The sequence below is a fragment of the Sceloporus undulatus genome, chromosome 4 (genome assembly GCF_019175285.1).
Source record: "Sceloporus undulatus isolate JIND9_A2432 ecotype Alabama chromosome 4, SceUnd_v1.1, whole genome shotgun sequence".
Lineage (NCBI taxonomy): Eukaryota > Metazoa > Chordata > Lepidosauria > Squamata > Phrynosomatidae > Sceloporus > Sceloporus undulatus.
Window position 1 is genome coordinate 247,327,449 of NC_056525.1, and position 24,236 is coordinate 247,351,684.

The following is a 24,236-nucleotide window of genomic DNA, read 5'->3' on the forward strand; positions in this document are numbered from 1 at the left end:
GTGCTAAATTTTAAATGTTAATGTACTATCTGGTGTTTTATTTAAAGTGTATGGAATTGTGACGGCTTATAGCTTTTAGCAATAAGGTTTCGTTTCACTTCACACACACTGCCCACAACTCAACACTCCCATCACTCTAGTGAAAATATCCACATGCAAACCTATGCTACGATAAGCCATATACAGCCATCACCCCAACTGGCTGCAAAGTGCTGTAGTCATCTCAACAGTACATTCACAAGGGATCTAGGGGTTTTAGGCCCTATACAGTCCAGCACTTTGTGCTGGCCTGTGGTCGGAGTTAGGGTGCAGCGTCCGCACACTAGATGCCATAACCCCATGCTGCCGTCATGGCGTCCCTCTGGTGCTGCATCCACATGATGCAGCACCGAAGGGGCATCATAAAGCCGCACAACACACTGCAACACAACGACCTCCTATGCGTAAAGTGGTTTAATATCATATTTTACACACACACACACACACACACACACACACACACATTTGGGGGGGCATTTCCAGAAATATAACCAGACAATACAACGTATGTATCCCCCTGCCTCATTGGTTCAAAATTTCTACAAATGTTACATGTCTAAGTCCTTCTGTCAGTGTAACATCAGAAAAGGAAATAGGTTAAGAATCCAAGCATCTTTTATTGGAACTCAAAAAGCACAGGAGAAAGTGTTGAACAGCACTGTGATGTCCCATCATCCCACATGCCTCTTTTAAGTAAAATGTAACAGACAAAAAAATTGGGTTCCTGTCAATCATTTACAAAATAAAACAAAACGGTTTCATCAAGTGTTATATCACACACACACACACACACACACGGTCACGGTCTTCCCACCTGGTGCTCCATCAAGCAAAACATGTTTAAGGCTTCTGGGACAATTTCAGTTCCTCCAAAGAGATTAGGAATGTTATGTTGCCGGGGATGAGTAAGCGTTGGCTAAATTTGGCACACAATCCCCTCCAATATTTGAGGGGTTTACATCAAGGTGTGCATAAAACACCTCCTGCCACAAGAGGGCTGTGTTGTCCTCTTGAAGGATCTATCTGGTTATGGTACAAACAATGTGATTAAAAGAGATAGAGGATTACAATGCTATTAAGGAATATATGTGATTTCTCCAACATTTTGGGCTTCTCGGTGAAGTGAAAGCTACTGCGTGCAGAAACTGTGCAATCACAACCTATGTCCAAAGAGATAGAAAAAGCTGGCCAGGATTCCCACGGCCAAGACCAAATGGTTGGTTTTGACGCTGGAGGCTCCGCTGGTGTTGCACAAGAAAGACGAGCAGCATTTCACCGACACAGCTGCAATGCCGACATTGATCCCTGATTGCGGGCAAACAGCAACACAGCCTTTGCTGATGGACTGGGTAGAATATTCACCTGTTAGGAAAGAAAACAGGGAACAATTGAGCAAAGCATCTCGCTGGAGTATCACAAAGGTATGGTTCTCTTTGAGCAGGGCCTTCTTGGTGGCTGCTCCTGAGCTGTGGATCTCTGGTGAAAGGGTTTTTTTAAAAAAAATTATTTCATTTATATGCCATCTTTCACCTAGAAAGAGACCCAAGGCGGCTCAAGTTAGACTCACTTCCCTCCCTGTTGCCCTTCCATTAACAGGCAAAGGACTAAATTGGGGCAGAAATCAAAATCATACAGCCTTCCAGATGTCGTAGGAATGCAACTCCCATGAGCCTCAAATCAGCACAACCTATGGTGAGGAAGGCTGTGAGTTGCAGTCCAACGACATCTGAAGGACTAATCCTGCTCCGTGACCCTGAATTGAAAGGAGACACAGGAATGTTCTAATAATTTGGACACCTGTTATTAAAAAGAAGGAGACTGGTGGTCCCAAAAGACAAATTAACCTAATCCAACCAAAGTTTTCATAGACAACCATGCATTTCCTCAGCTTGCAACATCTGAAGAAGTGGGATGTAGTACTACACAAACATTTGTGTGGAAATGAATGAATTGGTTTTTCAGGGGTCAAAAGACTTCCACCATGCCTAGCCCCAGAGACGGATTAAAGGCTCTCCTTCCATCTTAACTGCTACCATCCTGGACTTGGAGGCAGAGAAGAAGAGGAAAGCAAAGCTCCATATAGTTTAGCCCCAGAGGCAAGTTCTCCCTCCATCTTAACTGCTACAATCCTGGCCTTGGAGGGAAAGAAAGAGAGGTAGGCATAAATCCACCATGCCTAGCCCCAGAGGAAGATGAAAGGCCCTCCCTCCATCTTAATGGCTAGCACCTTGGTGTCAGAGGGAAAAAAGAAAAGGCAGGCATAGCTCCATCATGCTTAGGCCCAGAGGAAACTGCAGCATGTCCAAAGGATGGTGAGTAAAATGGTGAAGGGACTGGAAACCATGAAGCCCCATGAGGAACGACTCAGGGAGCTGGGGATGTTTAGCCTGGAGAAGAAGAGAAGGTTAAGAGGTGATATGATAGCCCTGTTTAAATACTTGAAGGGATGTCATATTGAGGAGGGAGCAAGCTTGTTTTCTGCTGCTCCAGAGAACAGGACCCGGAACAATGGATGCAAGCTGCAGGAAAAGAGATTCCACCTCAACATTAGGAAGAACTTCCTAATAGTAATGGCTGTTCGACAGTAGAACAAACTCCCTCGGGGGGCAGTAGAGTCTCCTGGAGGTTTTTAAACAGAGGTTTGATGGCCATCTGTCAGGGATGCTTTGATTTGTATTTCCTGCATGGCAGATTGGGGTTGGACTGGATGGCCTTTGTGGCCTCTTCCTGCTGGACGCTGGTCAAATGGTGCATGCATTGGTCATGCTCAATAAAGGAAATCTTTGGATTTCAGGGGAAGGACCATCTTGTAAATTGCACTTACCAATTCCTGCTCCCACGTATGTCGTAGCACAAAAGTTGTCAGAGTCGGAACAAATCTGCCACCTCCAGCAGTCCCAGTTGGACTGGACTCCATTGCAAGACCAGCACACCAGTGAGAAAACTGCAAGATATTGTGAAACAATCCTCAGATGAGAAACAGGGTTATTCCCTCCTCCCCAAATATTCCTTCGTTAGGCAATTTCTATTCGAGTAAAATACAATAATAAAAAGAAATAATATACAGAAACCAAAATGAACAAGTAGGAAAAGGTAATAGAAAGGGAGAGAAAAAGAACAACCAAGAACAGGATACTGACTTTTCCTAACAAAAGTTATACGCTCTCATATCTACAGTGTCTTCTCTAATACAATTCATAAACATCCTCAGTTTAGTCAACCCTATAAAGCATCTACAGCTACATTTTACATATTGATCTCTTTTTTAATATGTTAAAGGCAAGAAAATCAAAGATTCCCCCTTTAACAGAAAACAGAAAAAGTAAAGCAACTGAAATATAATTCGCTCTTATTTCTTTATGATGGCAACCCTGACATCTTTTCCCCTAGATAATGCTTTACAATCACTATCTTCTTCTCTATATCAGTATGCAAAGGGATCCAAGCATTTTTCTTTTTCTTTTTTTTTCATTGCTCTTTTAATGTTATCATTCAGCTGTATTCTGTTTTCTAATTCATGTCGTAAGACACCTTTGGTTTTCCCTTGTGGGAAAAGTGGAAAGTAAATTTAAAAATTCACAGCCAAATTCCATTGATGTTCAAAATGGATTCCTCCAATAAACGTCAGTCACTATTTGCGAATGACGGCTGCACTTGGGATCTAACCCATGGGGTGCAGACTCAATGGGATTATTTTTTCCAGCAAACTGGGAAAAATCCACACATTGCAGAACCACACACTAAACCTTTTTGTGTGTGCAAACCTGGTGGGGATTTGCAGGCAAAAATGTGTGGTTTTGGAATCTGGAGAAAGGGTACACAAAAAACATATTTTTTGCCCATAAACACTGTTCTGGTTAGGGGTGCGGGACTCAAGTGAAAAGGGGAAAACTGCAAATAAAAGAACAATCCTTTTTTTTAATCTGACAGAACTGCTCTCTAGGGATTTCCAGGTCCTCCAGTGCAACTCTATGGTCAACATGTGCCAGAGGTTGACCACAGAATGATGCTGGAGGACCTACAAATGCCTAGTGAAGTGTTTTCTTTAGGAATCTCTAGGTCCTTCAGCACAACCCTACGCTTAAGTTCCAGAAGAGCTGCACTGGAGGACCTGGACATTCCTAAAGAGAACATATTAATCAAATCCGCAGGTAATCAAATCCGCAAAAGTCAAAGCCACAAATGTGGAGGGTCACCTGTACTAACTTCACATACCTACAAAATTTTGTAGCATGGAGCCCTGAAGCCAGCAGGTGGCAGTAGTGGTGGAAGTGGCAGCGGAGCCTATATAGGTACAGCAATGCTCCCTCTGCTGGCCAACTCCTGACATTGCCAGCCCCTCCAAATATCGCACATCTCTTCGGTGCCAATGATGCCATCAGGAACCAGCAAAGTAATGCTACTTATTTTTGAAGAACTCCACTACTCCCTATATACCGCCACCATTCAAAATTGGGGCTCAGAAGGATACAAATAATGGGGCTGTACAGCCAGCCCCTGAGAGACGGAGGGACAGTGCCGCTTTCCTAGTGGGTTCGGGGCAGTGGCAACCTCACGCTGCTGCCCCATTCCGGCTTTTCGAGGGTGCAAAAAGGAGCAGCAAAAAGTGACTCCTTTTTGCATCCTCGAAAGGGCACCATAGCTGTGTTGCCACAGCTATACGGCACTCTTTCAACGCAGCGCCAGAGGAATGCCATGTTGCCATGTGCTGTGTGGAGCGGCACCCCAACTCTGCCCCCATGCCAGCCTTAGTGGCCGGTGCATACAAGGTACAACAGATAGAAATAGAAGCCACAGCCTCCAATATTTCACAGATAGAAACCAGGGCATGCATGGCCAAGTAATATCCAAGCGTGGCCAAGATGGTAAATTGGATTGTTGGCCCTCCGTATCCATGGCTTCTGCATCCACAGGTTTAAGCATCCACAGCCTGAAAATACTTTTTAAAAAGTAAATTCCAGAAAGCAAACGTGTTTGCTATTTTTTATAAGGGATACCCTTTTACTATACCATTGTATCTCATGGGACTTGAGCATCCATGGATGTCGGTATCCATGGAGGGTCCAGAAACCAAACCCCAGTGGATACAAGGGTCCACTGTAATAGGGGGAAAAACAGACAACCTAGCAGCGGGTGCAACAGTTTGCTTTTGCCTGAGTCTATTCAAAAGGGAAAGGTTCTAGAAATGCCTAGATATAATGGAGATGGACAAAGTAACAGTGTTGTTAAACAGAAATCTTATTAAGAGATGGGAAGAAGAATGGAAACTGCTGTTAAAGTTTTGTGAAAGAAAGTGGTCAAGCATATGTACCTAGATACAGAAAGGGAACTAAAATCAAGATTTACTACACATGCACACACACATACACATTCAAAATATTCAGATATTTAAATCTAATTAAAATAAAAGATAACAAAAGGATCTGATAATACAATATTAATATAACATAATAAAAACAACATAAGAACTAACAGGTTAATTAAGACTTACTTCAGAGGCATACAGCCTGAGAAAATCATGAAACACATGATCATTAAGAAGTAGACTGAACATTCAAAATGAACTTAAGTCAAAGAAGAATATTATTGATTTATGAAACGCTTCTGAGAAAGTTCCATATAGACACATATTAGGTAACTGGGAGGTGGACCATATATGTTATATGTTGGGTTTTTTTTTAAAGATGTTTAAGAAAACGTCCTTGTTATTGTCAGATATGTATGTAAGGTGTGTGAGTGAGTAAGTAGTTTTGAAGGTATGGCTTTTTAATGGGGGGGGGGGTTTCTGTATGTGAGCATTTGTGGAATAAATGTCATTTTTTTACAAAAGGGAAGGGAAAGGTTCTGCTCCTTCTCTTCCGCCCCATTGAGTTAACTGAGTGCAAACGCTATCTGCACTTGAAGAGCAGAGCGGTGTGTATCTAAACTTAGCCTGCTATGTCCACAAGTCTTGCGCTATGCATACGGACTTATCTTTGGGGTGACAATGCATAATGACCAAAATCCTTTTGAGATGTGGTGCTGGAGAAGAGTGGTTAGGATACTGCGGACAAACAGACAAACAAATGGTTCCTGGAACAGATCAAGCATTAAATCTCACTGGAAGCCAAGATGATCAACCTGAGGCTGTTGGACTTCAGACACGTAATGAGAAGTCATGGATCACTAGAAAAGACAATAATGCTAGGAAAGGTTGAGGGTAGAAGAAGAGGAGGAAGGCCACATGCCAGATGGATGGACTCAATCGAGGAGGTCAAAGGCATGAATATGTAGGACCTGAGCAGAGCAATAGAGAACAAGGGGCTCTGGAGATATCTCATCCACAGGGCTGCCATGAGTCAGGATTGATTCAAGGGCAGCTCACAATAACAATGATCATATCCAGCAGATGGTGGCCTAAGCAGAGTTGTGCCTGTGGGACCACTGCACATTCGGTACCACATTAAAATGCTGTAGATATTTCAGAAGATTCAACCAGAGACACCCAGAAGTAGGGTTGCCATAAGTCAAGACCTCCAAACCGGGCCAAATGTAGGACAAATATAGGACAAACATTTCAAATGTAGGACACATCTTTTTGTAAGTGGAGGACACGCAAAAAAAATTGATGATTTTTAAAAATATACTGTATTAATATAAATGCCTGTTTCTTAGGCATGATCAAAATGGAGGACATTTGGGCATTATTTCTAGACAGATGGCAGAAATGGACTTCCCTTTCTGGCCAAACACCCCCAACCTGCATTCCAAAACACACACAACAGCACATTTGGGCATTTCACATGGCTTTACTTAACATGGCCTCTTGCATATTTCAGAGGCTTATTCCATAGCCAAACCCCTTGGGTTTAAAACTTAGCATGGTTTAACATGGCTATGCATATTGAACATGTCAAGGTGGTTTCACCATTCTTGCACCAAGTGTACTTCTCAGAAGTGTGTGTCAAGAGACTTTGGTTTTTCTTCACTGTGCATGAGTTTGTAAAAATCATAGCAATTTACAATGACCATGCCTCAGAACCAAAAACACACAGAAAAGGCACTTTGGAAAGTCACACTCTCTCGGCTTCTGAAACAGTGCCTGCATGTCTCTCAAGCTGAGTCATATCATTATCATCATCATCATCACCACCACACTATCACTGTCAAAACAAGGGAGACTTGTTAGCATTAAAAGCACCCCCCCCAAAAAAACCCACCTTGAGGCCTCTGGCCACTCACTCACCACCTCCCCCTCCTCCTTTTCCTCCTCCTCCTCCACCTCCTACTTCTTCTCCTCCCCCCTCCTCCTTTTCCTTTTCCTTTTCCTTCTTTTCCTCCTCCTCCCCCTCCTCCATTCGCCACACAGAGGGGGCGGAGGACGAGGAGGTGGGTGGTGCAGGCGCGCGGGGAGGCGGTGGAAGGTGGTGCACTCGCACGCAGGAGGCACTGGCTCCATCCACCTTTGCCTCCTCCACACGGCCATGCGGCCTGGAAAAGAGGGGGTGGAGGAGGAGGAGGTGAGTGGCGTGCCCGCGCGGGGATGCAAAGGTGGACGGAGGCAGTGCCTACTGCGCGCGGGCGCACCACCATCCCCACCTCCCCACGAGCCCATGCCACCTTCCCCCGCCTCCTCTCCCCCTCCCCGCGCAGAGGAGGTGCTGCCTCCGTCCACCTTCGCCTCCTCCGCGCGACCTGGGGGAGAGGGGGCGGAGGAGGAGGGTGGCGCGGGTGCACGGGGAGGGTGGCGCGCAGGGAGGCGCCGCCTCCAGCTTCGTCTCCTGCACCCCAGGCAGGCCTCGCTGGTGCTGCCCTCCTCTTCCTTCCCGCCTCCCCGAGGAAGAAGAGGAGGGCAGCGAGGCCCTGCAGGCCGCAGCAACCCGACTGCAACCGGGGGGTCCCGGTTTTTGGGCGGCACCCGTGGTGGGAGGGGCCCAGGACCCCCAAAATCAGGAAATTCACAGTTGCAGCTGGGTTATGGCAACCCTACCCAGAAGTACAAGAAAATTAGCAAATTTATTTAAGATGGCTTTGCTTCAGGGGAATCATTTCTTAAAGCCTGAAGACCCCTGCAACTCGTGCCCCACCTTTTTATATGGATTCAAACAAAGGCCCCATATAGACAGGCCAAAATAAGCTACTTCAGGTCACTTTGGAGGTATGCTGTTTCAATGATGCAGGCGTCCTGAGAGTCTGGAAGTCACGCCAAAGCCACGTTCCAGTGCTAAGCTATACATATACATTTGTACATTGATTGGTTAACAAATGCATACATTAAAAATCCATGTGAGACCCTCGTGGACACATTTATTTATTTATTTAGGTATTTATATCCCGCCCTTCAGCCCTAATGGCTCTCAGGGCGGCTTACAATTATTTTTAATCAGACAGTTCCCTGCCCTCAGGCTTACAATCTAAAAGACACAAAACAAAAGGAGAAGGGAATGATGGAGGGAAAGGGGATGAGGTCCAGTGGTTCTTCTCTCCCTCTGAGGCCTGGACCAAGGCAGATGGATTGGAGGGAGGGCTCTTCCTTCTTCCTATCAGTTTCATTTTAAACTCTCTGTGCCATAACGTTTCTAAGTGCATTCCACATATAATTTTCAATGCAGTCTTTAGGCATCTGAAATGTTATTCTGACCCCAGTTATCTAAACGCCTCTCAGCCTGGGCTTTTTCTCTGAATCTCTTTCCCATTTCGACTGTTAGTAACAAATATATTGATTAATACTGAATATTTTGAATATAACTATCACAAAAGTACAAAGAATAGGGCATGAGCATGCATTGCAATTGCACAATGGGTTGTCAGCCACGCATGCTGATCATTGAGCCACATGCATTGCATTGCATTTGAATTCAGAACAGGGGCTGCATAATGTAACTCTTTATGTTTGGCTAAAGCCATGTCAGAATTTGGCCATTGACTGGAGAACAGTGTTCAGAAAAGCTCCTCTTTTTTATTACATTCCTAAGGACTGTCTAGGATTCTGCCTGTTGGAAGTCCCAAAAAACTAACAGCATTTTTAGCTTTTCCAGTTCCCCCTTTTGCCTGCTTCTTGCATGCTACGCGTCATATGAATCTTCCCTCTCCTTTCCTGAGCTTTGCTAAGTTTCTGTTTCTTCTTTCCCTGTTAACTTTCTGTTTCCTGAGCTAATCTCCCATTGAGCTTTCTGGCAAAGAGCCTCCGTGATGAAGCAATTTCCCATGACTATAACCTAAAACACACAACAGAGCAGGAACATCATGTGATTTTTTCAAGGACAATGTTTTCCAAATGACAAGAGGCCAGACATTCAAATTTAGACCAAACTGGGGGCCCTTTCACATTGCACAATGACAGTGCTATGACACCACTTTAACTGCCATGGTTCCATCGGATGGAAACCTGGGATTTGCAGTTTAGGAAAAGGTATTTAAAATCCTCAGCCAGGGAGCTCTAGTGTCTCCCCAAGCTACAATTCCCAAGAGCATATACAGTAAGCTCAAAGTCTTTGTGTTTCGATTCAGACCATCTTTGCATGACGAAAATAGAGAATTTTCACTTCTGCTTGAGTGAAATGAGGCTAGAGGGTTCTGCTTTCCATTCTGCAGCTTGCTTGCCTGTTTCATTTGTACGCTGCCTTTTTTCCAGGGTGGGACCCAAAGCCGATTCCAAAGACAATCAGTTAACCTTAACAATTAAAAAATTAAAAACAACCTCAAATCCTCACATTAAATGATGTAAAATTATTTAAAAGCCAAAGGAAAGTTTTTTTAAAAATAAAGCACACATTTAAGGTAAGAACCTTCCCTGCTTGCCCATTAAAGGCCTGCTTAACCAAAATGGTCTTTGCCTGCCAGCAAAAGGAAAGGATGAAGGGGGCCAGACGGGTTTCCTGCGGAAGCGAGTTCCAGAGGTTGGGAGCAGCCACCAAGAAGGCTCTCTCTTGTGTCCTCACCAAGCAAGACTGTGACAGTGCTGGGACCAAGAGAAAGCTCTCTCCTATAGGTCTTAAGACCACTGGCAGGTTTGTATGGGGAGATAGTCTGGTTAATCTTCCCAACATACCACACTGGTTGCCATGGACCCCAAATAGAAGCTCTTGCAATTAATTTGTACACTTGCTACCAGTTTAAGTGTTCCGTTCCATCCCATGGAATCCTGGGATTTGTAACTGGACATGACATTCTCTACTAGAGTGATAGAATCATTGAATCCTAGAGGTTTATCGCACCGGGGTTAAAACATTCCCCAGTGCGTTCTAATGTGCCCACGCGAGGGTGTACACGAAACGTGACGGGAACATCATCGGGCCAAGAACCCCATTTTACCGCACACTGGAACGCCACCTTTGCTGCCGGACGTTCCAGTCGTGTTCCCATTGCGTTCCAGAGGGCACCATTTCTGGGAACTGTTTCTAAGCATCCCCAGAAATGGCGCCCTCTGGAACGCAACGGGAATGTGATTGGAATGCCCAGCGGCAAAGGCGGTGTTCCAATGTGCGGTAAAATGGGATTCTTGACCCCATCATGTTCCCATCACATTCCGTGTGCGCCCCCACGTGGGCACGTTAGAACACACTGGGGAATGTTTTAACCCCGGTGCGATAAACTTCCTAGAGTTGGAAGAGACTACAAGGGTCATCCAGTCCAACCCCATTCTGCTATGCATGAAGACACTATCAAAGCCCTCCTTGTGACAGATGGCTATCCAGGCTCTGTTTAAAACTTCCAGCGAAGGAGACTCCACTAGTCTCTGAGGGGTGTGTTCCACTACTGAACAGCTCTCAGTCAAGACGTTGTTCCTAATGTTGAGATGGAATCTCTTTTCCTGCAACTTGAATCCACTGCTCTGTGTCCCAGTCTCTGGAGCAGCAGAAAACAAACTTCTTCCATCCTCAGCATGACATCCCTTCAAATATTGAAACACGGCTATCGCATCACTTCTTAACCTTCTCTTTCCCAGGTCTACTACTGCAGTTCTAGTGCTATGGCTCTCCAGCAGAAACTTCTGTTTGAATGGGAAGAGACCAAGGAATACCAAGTAAGGCGAGGAACGTAAACTGCCTTAAACCCAACAGATCCATGGCTACCAGGCAGAGTTAGTAATACTAGAGTAGATGAGATGGGAGCCTGAAACATTTAATTATTATTAAAATAGTTATCTCGACCCTTTATCTCAGTGGTTCCCAACCAGCGGGTCGGGACCCTTTTGGGGGTCGAATGACCCTTTCATGGGGGTCGCCTAAGACCCCCATAAAAATACCTATTTAATTACAGTTATGAAGTAGCAACGAAAATAATTTCATGGGTTTGGGTCACCACAACATGAGGAACTGTATTAAAGGGTTGCAGCATTAAGAAGGTTGGGAACCACTGAAGATTCCAGGGCAGTTTACAACATAATCAATTTAAAACAATAAATGACAACAATAATTTTATAGATTAAAAATATATCTAATAGATTATTGATTTTTGTTTAAAAAATAATAACATCCTAGGGGTTGAGTAGTCAAACTCTGGTGCCTTGCAGATAGGTCACTTTGAAGCAGAGAGAGTGTGGAAATGCAGACACTTATACAGGTTGAATGTGCCTTATCCAAAATGCTTAAGAACATTAGTCTGGGATATTTCCATATACATAATAAATTATCTTGAAGATGTTTTTCCTAATGTTTAAGTGGAATCTCTTATCCTGCAGCTTGAATCCATTACTCGGGGTCCTAGTCTCTGGAGCAGCAGAAAAGAAGCTTGTTCTATCCTCCGTAGGACACCCCTTCAAACACTTAAACAGGGCTAATATCACCTAAGCTTCTCTTCTCTAGGCTAAAAATAGCCAGCTCCCTAAGTTGGTCCTTGTAGGGCATACTCCTCTGGGGTGTTAGCTACTCCTCCTAATTTGATAAGCATGTCCCCTTTCATCCAAAACATTGATAAAGATGTTGAATAGCAATGGGCCCAGAACAGAGCTCTGTGGGATCCCACTAGTCACTTGTCTCCAAGATAAAGAGAAGCTATTTTTAGCACCCTTTGGGTTCGGATGGTCAACCAATTACAAATCCATGTAACAGTTGCCTTGTTTAGCCCACATTTTACAAACTTGTTTGCAAGAATATCATGAGGAACCTTGTCAAAGGCCTTACTGAAATCTAGATATGCTGCATCCACAGCATTCCCCCATCTACCAAGAAGGTAAATTTATCCCCCCCAAAAAGGAGATTAAATTACTGTACTCATGTATAACTTTAGAAATTTTGGAAACAAAATTGATTTAAAAGACCTGGGCTGACCTATCCATGGCTCAATGCAAGTCCTATACTTTAACTCTTACATTAAAAACGAAACCATCTCCCGGTGAAATCCAAGAGCACAATCTGTCCTGGTAGCACTGACCTCCGCTTTACCCATCCAGCCTTTAGTATGAGCAGAAACAGTTATGGCTGGTAGCATTCTGTAAATTCTGTGACACTGTTTTCCTTTGCTTCATCCTTTGGATGCGTTGTTAGATGCCCGTAATTTTTATCCTTGACTTATGCACGGGTCATATGAAAATCCATAATTTTGGCCCCACTTGACTTATACATGAGATCGACTTATAGTCGAGTATATACACTAGTCTGGCATGACTTGTTTTTGGGAAACCTATGTTGGCTTTTTGCAATTAACTAGGGTCAGCCAAAAAAACACCAGGTGCTGTGGCCTCTATTTCAGAGGAAGGAAGTGGCAAAAAAAACCCAACCCTTTGAAGTATTCCTCGCCTAAGAAAACCCTATGAAATTCATGCAGTTGTCATAAGTTGACAAGCGACTTGAAGGCACACACTCACACTTCCTCTTGGCATGTGGAAACAGAACTCTGTGGTGTTTACTTAAGCAACCCATAATTTAATGGCTACAAGTCCCAATGAAGTATTAATATGCAGAACATTTAGTAAAAGAAGAGACCTGGCTCATTTGGGAGTGCAAAAGCAAAGGAAAACCAGCAGACATGCTTTGGTGCTCTTTTAGTTTGCACGACTTGATTTTTTAACAGCTGCAAATCATCTTCTGGACTTTTGGGAATTGGGAGAGCCAAAAAGTCATAGGAAAATAAGAACCCAAAGGTGGAGTGATAGCCCTTAGAAAATGCTTCTACCATTCCCATAACCCAAAGTAGCAGACAAAGAAGGTCACTTGGCAGGAAAACCTGAAGCTGAAAAGTCTGATTATCTGTTGCCAGCTTCCCCAGTCTGGCAGATATTTTGGGTTACAGTTACCACCAGCCACAGCCAACATGCCAATGGTCAAGATTGATGGGGGAAGCAATAAAGCAGAAATTTGGGATGGGGTGTATCATAAATAAAGATACGAGGATAAAGCAAGAACAATCTAAAATATGCAGTTGACACCATACTACTAGCAGAAAACATCACAGACCTAGAACAATTACTAAAGAAGGTCAAAGGAGAATGTGCGTTTACTGCTGAACACAAAGAAAACAAAAATGACAACCATTTGGGATCTACACAAATTCAACCTAGACAATGAGGAAATCAAAATAGTTAAAGAGTTCCTGTTTGCTCAGATACTGACCGGAATGGAGACTGGAGTCAAGAGATAAGACAAGGAAAGGGAAGGGCAGCCATGAAGGATTCAGATAAAATCCTGAAGTGTAAAGATATACAACACAGCTCTAAAGCCAGGATCATCATGTATGGATGTGAGAGCTGGACTGTGACAAAGGGAAGTAAGAAGAAAATCAACTCATTTGAGATGCAGTTCTGGAGAAGAGTGCAAAGGATACTGTGGACAGCAAAGAAGACCAACAAATGGGTCCCTGAACAGCTCAAGTCTGAAATCTCCCTGGAAGCCAAGATGACAAAACTGTTGTACTTTGGCTGCATCCTGAGAAGGCACGACTCAATAAGAAAGACAATGATGCTAGGAAAGATAGAAAATAGCAGAAGGAGAGGAAGACTGCATGCCAGAGGGAGAGATTCAGTCAGGGCAGTCAAGAGCCTTAATTTACAAGACCTGAGAAGAGCAGTGGAGTTCAGAGGGTCTTGGAGATGTCTCACCCACAGGGAGACTTGAAGTTGTTGAGATACTACATACAGGCATAGAGTTGGAAGAGACCACAGGGCCATCCAGTCCAACTCCCTGCCCTGCAGTTCTGGGCACCACAATTCAAGGACACTGACAAGTTGGAGGGTGTCCAGGGGAAGGCTACCAAAATGGTGAAGGGTCTGGAACCCATGCCTTATGAGGAAAGACTTAGGGAGCTGAGGATGTTTAGCCTGGAGAAGAGAAGGTAAAGAGGGGATATGATAGACTTGTTTAAGTATTTGAAGGGATGTCATATTGAGGATGTAGCAAGCTTGTTTTCTGCTGCTCCAGAGACTAGAACACGGAACAGTGGATGCAAACTACAGGAAAAGAGATTCATAGAATCATAGAGTCAGAAGAGACACAGTTCAACCCCCTTCTGCTATGCAGGAACTCACAATCAAAGCATCCCTGACAGATGGCCATCCAGCCTCTGTTTCAAGACCTCCAAAGAAGGAGACGCCACTACTCTATAAGGGAGAGTATTTCACTGTCGAACAGCTCTTACCGTCAAGCGGTTCCTCCTAATGTTTAGGTAAAATCTCTTCTCCTGTAACTTGCATCCATCATTCTGTATTCTAGTCTCTGGAGCAGCAGAAAACAAGCTTGCTTTGACCCACCACAACCTTCATAGAATCATAGAATTGGAAGAGACCAAAAGGGCCATCCAGTCCAACCCCATTCTGCCATGCAGGAAATACAATCAAAGCATCCCCAGCAGATGGCCATCTAGCCTCTGCTTAAAGGCCTCCAAGGAAGGAGACTCCACTACACTCCAAGGGAGTTTGTTCCACTGTCGAACAGCCCTTACTCTCAGGAAGTTCCCCTGAATGTTGAGCTGGACTCTTTTTTCCTGCAGCTTGCATCCATTGTTCCAGGTCCTGTTCTCTGGAGCATCAGGAAACAAGCTTGCTCCCTCCTCAATATGACATCCCTTCAAATATTTAAACATGGCTATCATATCACCTCTTAACCTTCTCTTCTCCAGGCTAAACATACCCAGCAGCTCCCTCAGTCTCTCCTCAGAGGGCTTCATGGTTTCCAGGCCCTTCACCATTTTAGTCGTCCTCCTCTGGACACATGGCTCCAGTTTCTCAATGTCCTTTTTGAATTGTGGTGCCCAGAATTGGACACAATATTCCAGGTGGGGCCTGACCAGATCAGAATACAGTGGCACTGTTACTTCTCTTGATCTAGACACTATACTTTTATTGATGCAGCCTAAAATTGCATTTGCCTTTTTAGCTGCCACATCACACTGTTGACTCATGTTCAACTTATGGTCTACTTGGACTCCCAGATCCCTTTCACATGTAGTTTCATTCAGCCAGGTGTCACCCATCCTATATCTGTGCATTTCATTTTTCTGTCCTAAGTGCAGTACCTTACATTTCTCCGTGTTGAATTTCATTTTGCTAGCTTTGGCCCAGCTTTCATTTTGGATCTTGATCCCGTCCTCTGGAGTATTAGCTATTCCTCCTAATTTGGTGTCATCTGCAAATTTGATAAGTATGCTCCCAATTCTGTCATCCAGGTCATTGATAAAGATGTTGAATAATACTGGGCCAAAGGTTTTTAAACCTTTGTTTAAAAACACCCAAAGAAGGAGGCCCCACCACCCTCCGAGGAAGGAGCGTGTTCCACTGTCAAACAGCTCTTACTCTCAGGATATTCTTCATAATGTTGAGGTGGAAACTCCTTTTTTTTTTTTTTTTAGTTTGAATCCATTGTTCCAGGTCTTATTCATTTGCTTCCTCTTTGCTCCGTAAGTCACTCCTCATAGGGCATGCTTCCAAGACAAGTTCTCTGTGAAGTTGGTTTGCTTATTATTCCACTACTATAGCTTGGTTCCTGAAGAAGTGACGTCATGTTTAACCAGGATACAAGACTTAAAGTCGGTGTGATAGAAACATTTCTTTGTGTGCACTTGTGTTTAGGATTTTAGCAATATAGTCAAGTACAGGTACAGTAAGTACCATTTGTCACTTGAGTTAATTTTGCATAATAATGTTTGTTACTTTCTGTATAAGAGTACAATGGGCTTGCCACATTGGCTGGAGTTAGGAGCACAGGACCTCTGTGAAAGTGAAAAAACACCAGTTTGGATAATTCTGACTTTAGTGCACTGTGGTATATCTTTACTCTTTAGGTGGCAAGAGAGCCAGGGTGCTGTAGTGGTTTGAGCGTTGGACTACAACTCTGGAGACCAAGGTTCAAATCCCAGCTCGACCATGGAAACCCACTGGGTGACTTTGGGAAAATCATACTCTTGCAGCCATAGCAATGGCAAACCCCCTCTAAAGAAACTCTCCAAGAAAAGTACGTTTCTTGGCAAACCTTTGGTGAACCTATCATGGACTTTTCTTGGTGAGTTTCTGACTTGGAGGTCCCTCATTCATAGGGTCACCATAGGTCCAGATCAACTTGAAGACAGTTAACAACAAGAACACAGTTTGGACAACACAGTTTTTTGTGGGGTTTTTGGGCTATGTGGCCATGTTCTGGAAGAGTTTGTTTCTGACGTTTCGCCAGCATCTGTGGCTGGCAGCCACAGATGCTGGCGAAACGTCAGGAACAAACTCTTCCAGATCATGGCCACATAGCCCAAAAAACCCACAAAAACTATGGATGTCGGCCATGAAAGCCTTTGAATTCACATCCTGGAGAACTTTGGTTAGACCTCACCTGGAATCCTGTGTCTAGTTCAAGAGAAGGCATGTCCTATTTGCTTGGAAAGGTGGAGAGATGGAGACAGAAAGGAAGACCATATGGCAGGCGGATAGTCCATCGGCAAAGTCACAGGCCTGAATTTGCAGAACCTAAGAAGGCAACAGCAAAGCTCCTCCAAACAAATCTTACCATGAAAACCCTTGGGTGGCCTTAAGTCAACCACAACAGTAGTAAAGAATTGTTGAGTAGTAAGTCGGAAACAACTTGAAGATACGCAACAACAAAGCAGAGCATTGGAGAACAAGACGTTTGGGAGATGTCCCATCCAGATGGTCACCATGAGTCAGGGCTCACTCCAAGGCAGGTAACAACAAACAAGGGGCACCACAGCCCTCTGACAGAGAAGGCTAAAAAAAACCCTCAGGAAACTACACGTCCCAAAACCCCAGAGCACTGGGCCCGATAAACTGGTGTCCAGCTGCATTCCTTCTGCAGTGTAGATGCAACCTTAAAGGCACCCAACAACATTAAGGTGAGGTTTCTGACCATGGTTGTTGTTTGTTTGTTTGTTTAATCCTACTGTTTTAAAAGTATCTTTGATGTATCTTCTCTAGGATCCAGTAAATAAAATAAAATAAATAGATAAAAATAAGACTCTAACTCACGGTGGAAAGGGAAAAACAAGCTAAAATAAATTGGCTATACTCTTCCAAGATGCCACAACAATCCTTGCCTCCCCCTCCTCCTTCCTTCCCTTCTCTTCCTTCCTTAGAATCATAGAATCCTAGAGTTGGAAGAGACCTCAAGGGCCCTGATCCAGTCCAACCCCCTTCTGCCATGCAGGAACTCCCTATCAAAGCATCCTCAACAGATGGCCATCCAGCCTCTGCTTACAGACCTCTAAAGAAGACTCTGATACACTCCTTCCTTCCTTTCTCTTCCTTCTTCCTTCTTCCCTCTTCTATCCCCTTCCTTCCTTCCTTCCTCTCCCTCCCCCTTCTTTTCTCTAAATCCTTCTTTCCTTCATTTCTCTTCCTTCCTTTCTTCCTTCCTCTCCCTCCCTCCCCTTCTTTTCTCTTCCTTCTTTCCTTCATTTCTCTTCCTTCTTTCCCCTTCCTTCCTTCCTTCCTTCCTCTCCCTCCCTTCCTTTCTCTTCTTTCTGTCCTTCCCCTTCCTTCCTTCATCTTCCTTCCTTTCCCTTCCTTATCCTTCCTTCCTTTTCTCTTCCTTCCTTCCTTCCTTCTTCCTTCCTTCCTTCCTTCCTTCCTCCTCCTCCCTCCCTTCTTCCAAATACAAACTACCAATCTCTTCCTATGCATTTGCAGAGGCTGGAGGATGCCCACAAGGCAAAGCCCAGGGAGGCCCAGCATCCCTGGCTTTGGGCTCCTCTGGGGGGAAGATGCTGGAGGATGGAGGAAGCCTGCTTACCTCTCCCCAGACAAAGGCAGGAGGCCAGGAGGATCGCGAAGGAAGCCTTCATCCCAGCTGATGGCTCTGCTCTGCTCTGATCGCGCGTCAAGGAAAGAGCCCAGTGCAGATCCTGCCCCAGCTCAGCCCAGACAAGGATGGAGGAGGAGGCTCCTCTTCTCTTCTCTTCTCTTCTCTTCCTTTTCTTTTTTGGCCAAAGAGGGGAGGGTGCTTTTCTTGGCGAGGGGAGGGACCTGCCCCCCACGTGCTGCTCTCCTCGAATCCAAGCCAGGCTGGCTCTCAGAATTAAGTCATTTTAAAAAAGAAAGAAGGCAGCAGCATCTCCCTTTTCAAAGGGCTTTCCTCTCCTTGGGAGGGTTTTGCATTTCTCTTTCGTTTCTTGCAACCAAAAATAAAGTCCTCTGGCTTCTTTCCTGAGCTAACCAGCTTTTTTATCTTTTGCAAAGAGACTTCTGGCCCTGCAAGAGTCCTCTTCCTTTCTTTGCAAAACAGAGGCAACACTGAAGACATTTTGTGTGTGTGTGTGTGTTTTAGTGTTTATTCATGTTAAAACATATATTAGAGTACATATATACATAAATATATATCATTTTCATACACACATAAACAACAACATAACAATACACACACACACACACACATATATATATATATATATATATGGATTCACATTAATTAAACATGAGATTTTTCACTACTTACTTAATCAAAGTAATTATACTTCAATCCCTCTCAGTCCCCAAAGTTATTATGTTCCCCCATTTTTGTTTGGAGAAAATCTGTCATTTCTTCCCAATCTTCCTTATACTTATTGGAGTTATCATTTCTCAATCCTTGTCCATCCGGAGTAAATCTAGAAGTTTAAATGTCCAGTTTAAATTAACATCAAAGAAGAGATTGGGGTATATTTGCTGTCAAAAAAAGTGTTCAAAGAAAGTTACTATAAGATTTATTTTAGGTGGTACTTGACGCCTGACGAAATGTGCAGAAGGTGTAAAAACTGTAGTGACTTATGTAGAAATGCGGAAAAGAAAACGGCTCCATTTCCCACGTGCGGCGGACATGCAAAAGAGCGAGAAAATACTGGAAACAAACATATTTTGAAATTGACAAAGTTATAAAAATGGATTTGGAATTTACGCCAGAAGCATTTTTGTTAAATATGTTAGAGGAAGTAATAGAGAGAAAAGCCGGCAAGATTGTATTTTATACGTTACCAACAGCAAGAATGATTAATGCAAAGAAATGGAAGAATGAAGAGACTCCCATGATTGAAGAATGGAACATTTTGTAGCCACAGAAGGAAAAAAAACTATTCCTTTGGAGTTTCCTCTCTCCTTGGAGGAAGGTCTCAAGCAGGCAGCCTTCCAGAGTAATGATGGACTGCAAGTCCCAGCATCCCTGGCTGACGTAGCCCATGGTGGGGATGTTGAGTGTTGCAGTCCAAGCAATGTCTAACCCAATGGTCCCCAAACTATGCTCTTTAAGGGATTTTGGACTTTAGCTCCCAGAATCCCAGACTATTGGCCAACATTTCTGCACTCAATGTGGAAAAAATGGAATGCACAAATAAATATAGGATGGGGGACACCTTGATGGATGAGATTTATACATGTGAAAGGGATCTAGGGCGGGATACAAACCGCCATATAGTACATATAGGATACGTACTAGGGTTAGGAAGGGGCGGTGCTTCCGCACCCCCCTAACCCTAGTACGTATCCTATACGTACAAGATAGCGGTGCCCCTTCTACATGGGCGCCGCCATCTTTACGTACTGCACGCATAGCATCCAGACGTGTCACGGCGCCTATGACGTCGCGAGTCCGCGCCACGCGCCTCGCGACGTCATAGAGGCGCCGCAAGAAGAAGCTCCGAAATGGAGCTTCTTTTTTGCTCCGCGCGGGAGTCACGCGGTTTGGCTGCTGCGGCTCCCGCGCGGAGCAAATGGCGGCGGCGGGGGAGCACCGCAAAGCGGCGGTTTGTACCCCGCCTAGGAATCCAAGTAGACCACAGAGTGAACATGAGTCAACAGTAGGATGCGGCAGCTAAAAAGGCCAGTGCCATTCTAGGCTCCATCAATAGAAGTATAGTGTCTGCATCAAGGGAAGTAATAGTGCCACTCTATTCTGCTTTGGTCAAGCTTCCATACGGAAATGTTACCCAGGCTTGCAATGCCAACAAGGTTCCACCCAGCATTTCTCTGCAGCCAGACTTTTCCAGAATCATTCTTGCTTGACACACCTTTATTGCTTACCTGTTGGAGAAGGGGTAGATACTCAGGCTGAGGCTCTATATTGGTGCCACGTTGCATGAATAAATTCTAGCAAAATTAGTTTTTTTTGTGGATTTTTCGGGCTATGCGGCCATGTTCAAGAAGAGTTTCTTCCTGAAATTACATTTGGCTTCCATTGAGGAACCCCTAGGCCTAAATCTCCTAAAGACACCAGACCCCACCTGATCTTGGAAGCTAAATGGGATCAGCTCTGGTTAGTACTTGAAAGGGAGACCATCCACAAATATCAGGTGCTGTAGGCTGTATTTCAGAGGAAGAAACTGGGAAACCATCTCTGAGAATTCCTTGCCTAAGAAAATCCTACAAAATTAATGGGTTCACCATAGGTTGGTGGATGACTTGAAGGCACACACACACACAATACACACAAGGCACAGGGTCCTGTCAGATCTTGGAAGCTAAACAGTATCAGCTCCTGGTTAGTACTTGGATGGGAGACCATCTACAAATAGCTAGGTACTGTAGGCTGTATTTCAGAAGAAGGAAGTGGCAAATCCACCTTTAAGGATTCCTAGCCTAAGAAATCCCTACGAAAGTCTTGAGGTCGCCATAAGTCAACAGATGATGTAAAGATACACACACACAGCAACTGAACGCAACTAATGTGCATTGGCAGCTGATGTACAGGGCTGCCATCATGTAGCTCAATGCTCACCATTCCTGAATGTCAGTGCCCACTTCTCTATGGCACACACCCATAGAGCTGCATACGACTCCTGCATCGTCCTAAAAAAAATGCCACACGCATAGCACAACAAGACAAGTGGTTCTTAACCTGTGGTTCTCGGACCCCCAGGGGGTTGCAATGTCCTCAGAGGTGGGCCAGAGGCTTGAACATTGCTCAATCCATCACCTCCCATGTGCCAAGGCAAAGGCTGGCAGGATGGTTGGACTTTCAGTCTGCTCCAGATGCAAACTGGCAAAGAAGAAGCAGGAGAATCATAGAATCATAGAATGGTAGAGTTGGAAGAGACCACAAGGGCCATCCAGTCCAACCCCCTGCCATGCAGAAAATCCCAATCCCTGACAGATGGCCATCCAGCCTCTGTTTAAAGACCTCCAAGGAAGGAGACTCTATCACCCTCCGAAAAAAGTCTTCCCTTTCTCTCCAGCAATTCTGAGGGAAGGTTTAAGGGATGGTGAAATGGTTAATGGTTCTATTATTATTATTATTATTATTATTATTATTATTATTAGTTTAAATCTTAAGTCTCAGGGGGCCCATGGCAACAAAAGATATGTAGAAGGGGTCCCCAGTAAAGAAAAGGTTAAGAACCACTGCAATACAGTGTTTCACAGTCTTTGTTCCTGCAGATGTTTTAGCTGTTATTTCCCAAAAAGCCCATCCAGCATGGCCAACAATCAGGGATTCTGGGAGCTGAAGTCCAAAAACATCTGCAGCCCAAAGGCTGAGAATCACTGCTCTGGCCAATTCTCTTGAACTGCAGCGCCAGAAGAAGAGAATTCTAAGTCCCTTACCAAACTACAAATCCTAGCATTGCACAGCCATGTCAGTGGGGTCAGAATGCTCTAACTGTCCTGTAGATATAATCTTTTGTCTTTCATTTGTATGGATCTTAGATTTGCCCAGGTTAATCTTGAGTCAATAATCTAATTTCTATACGAAGAGTTGTGAAAGTTGGACAGGAAAGAATACTGACAGAAAGAGACACAACTCATGCTGAACTATTTATTTTATTTTATGTTATCTTATTATAATAGGATAATTGACACTATATATATATATATATATATATATTCGTGGATATATATAGTGGGACCTTGCTATCCACTGGGATTTGGTTCCAGGATCCCCCGTGGATAACAAAATCCGTGGATGCTCAAGCCCCATTAAATAGAATGGCAGGGCAAAATGGTGTCCCTTATATCAAATGACAAAATCAAGTCTGCTTTTTGGAATTTATACTTTTTTGGGGAATATTTTCAAGCCGTGGATGCTTGAATCCGTGGATAAAAAATTCAGTGGATAAGGAGGGCCGACTGTAGATTATTAATTTTATTTTTTAAAATGTCAAGAAAATAAAAAGACATATCTTGACAAGTGGAAAGAGGATATGTAGAAAAGAAGAGGAAAAATAAAGGAGGGAATAAGGATGAAAACAAAGTAAGTGTGGAAAGAAGAAGGGTTAGAATGCAAAGGAGAAAAGAGAAAAGTGAATTGTAAGAAGGACATAGTAAGTGAAAGATGCCATCTGACATAATCCAAGCTGCTCTGAGAGCCTTTAGGGCTGAAACGTGGGACCTAAATACCGTAAATAAAGGCATAAATAAATGGTACGGTGTAAGTGTGATGGGTAAGTGGATGTAGGAAATAAGGGGATGGGAACAGAGGGGAAAGGATAGAAAGAGAAGGAGGTGAAAAAGAAGAAGGTAGGAAAAGAAGGCATAGTGGAAGAGAGAAGAACAGATGGAAGGAATAAGGAAAGAGAACACAATATGAAGGGGAGGAAAGAAGAAAGAAGAGGAAGAAGGAAGAAGAGGTAGCAGATAACAGACGATTGTGAAGGAAGGCAATAGGAATGGAAAGGTTAAGGAAGGTCTGAAAATAAGAGTAAAGAAAAGGAAGAAAGTAAAGGGAATTTAAGAGAGAAAATGTAATTAGATAAAAATAATTGTATTACTATATTTCTGTGGGTTTTTCATGCTCTGTGGCCATGTTCTAGAAGAGTTTATTCCTGACTTTTCATGAGCATCTGTGGCTGGCATCTTCAGAGGATGCTGGCATAGAAGTGAGTGGGGTGTATACCCAGGGTCACACAGTCTGTGTGTGTGTGTGTGTGTGTGTGTGTGTGTGTGTGTGTGTGTACAACTCTCTTCCATGCCAGCATTCTCTGAAGATGCCAACCACAGATGCTGGTGAAAAGTCAGGAATAAACTCTTCTAGAACATGGCCACAGAGCCTGAAAAACCCACAAGAAACTATGGATGCCGGCCATGAAAGCCTTTGACTACAAATTGAATTACTGACCTATTCCCATTAGTTAAAGGTTGAAGAGGAAGACAAGAAACAACAACCAAAAATTGAAGAAGAAGAAGAAGAAGAATGAAAAATAGTGAAAGAATATTGGAAAATGTAAATGGAGCAAAAATTGTTAATTAGAGAAATATTGAAAGAAAATGATATGTAATTTGTATTAACTGTTTGAGAATTTTGTTTTGTTTTATTTGTTTGATTTTTGGTTTGAATATATATATATATATATATATATATATATATATATATTAAAAAAGGTGATGCTGGAGGGCATAAACTCTTCCTAAAACTCAAAACTCAATCCAATTGGGAGAGGCGGGAAGATATAAATAAACTCTATTATTATTATTATTATTATTATTATTATTATTATTATTATTAAAATGGCTGGACGGACAATGTCATACTTTGGAAATATCTTGAGATGAAGTGGCTCGTTGGGAAAGGAGGATACAAAGTTAAAGGCAGTGGGAAAAGAGGGAGGCTGCACTCCAGGTGGATGGATTCAGTCAAAGAAGCCACAGCTGACCTCAGTTTGCAAGAGATTAGAGTTTAAAGATCCATCATGCTTTAGAGTTGCCATACCTCAAATCTAATTTAGGAAGGAAGGAGGAGGAAGAGGAGGAAGAAGGAGGAGGGAGGAAGGAAGGAGCAGGAGGAGGAGGAAGGAAGGAAGGAAGGAGGAGGAGGAGGAAGGAGGAGGAGGAGGGAGGAAGGAAGGAAGGAAGGAAGGAAGGAAGGAAGGAAGGAAGGAAGGAAGGA

The 24,236-nt window shown here is 43.7% G+C and overlaps 1 protein-coding gene across 1 annotated transcript; it reads right to left on the bottom strand.

Annotated features, from left to right (window-relative positions):
• Window positions 1-636: 636 nt before the first annotated feature.
• LOC121928896 (lymphocyte antigen 6E-like) lies at window positions 637-18,376 on the bottom strand. The gene is made up of 3 exons (XM_042464198.1): window positions 18,183-18,376; window positions 2,864-2,983; window positions 637-1,401 (listed from the first exon to the last, which is right to left on the bottom strand). Exons 1-3 carry the CDS (start codon window positions 18,232-18,234, stop codon window positions 1,193-1,195), a joined length of 381 nt encoding a protein of 126 aa, XP_042320132.1. The 5' UTR covers window positions 18,235-18,376; the 3' UTR covers window positions 637-1,192.
• Between the last annotated feature and the right edge of the window lie 5,860 nt (window positions 18,377-24,236).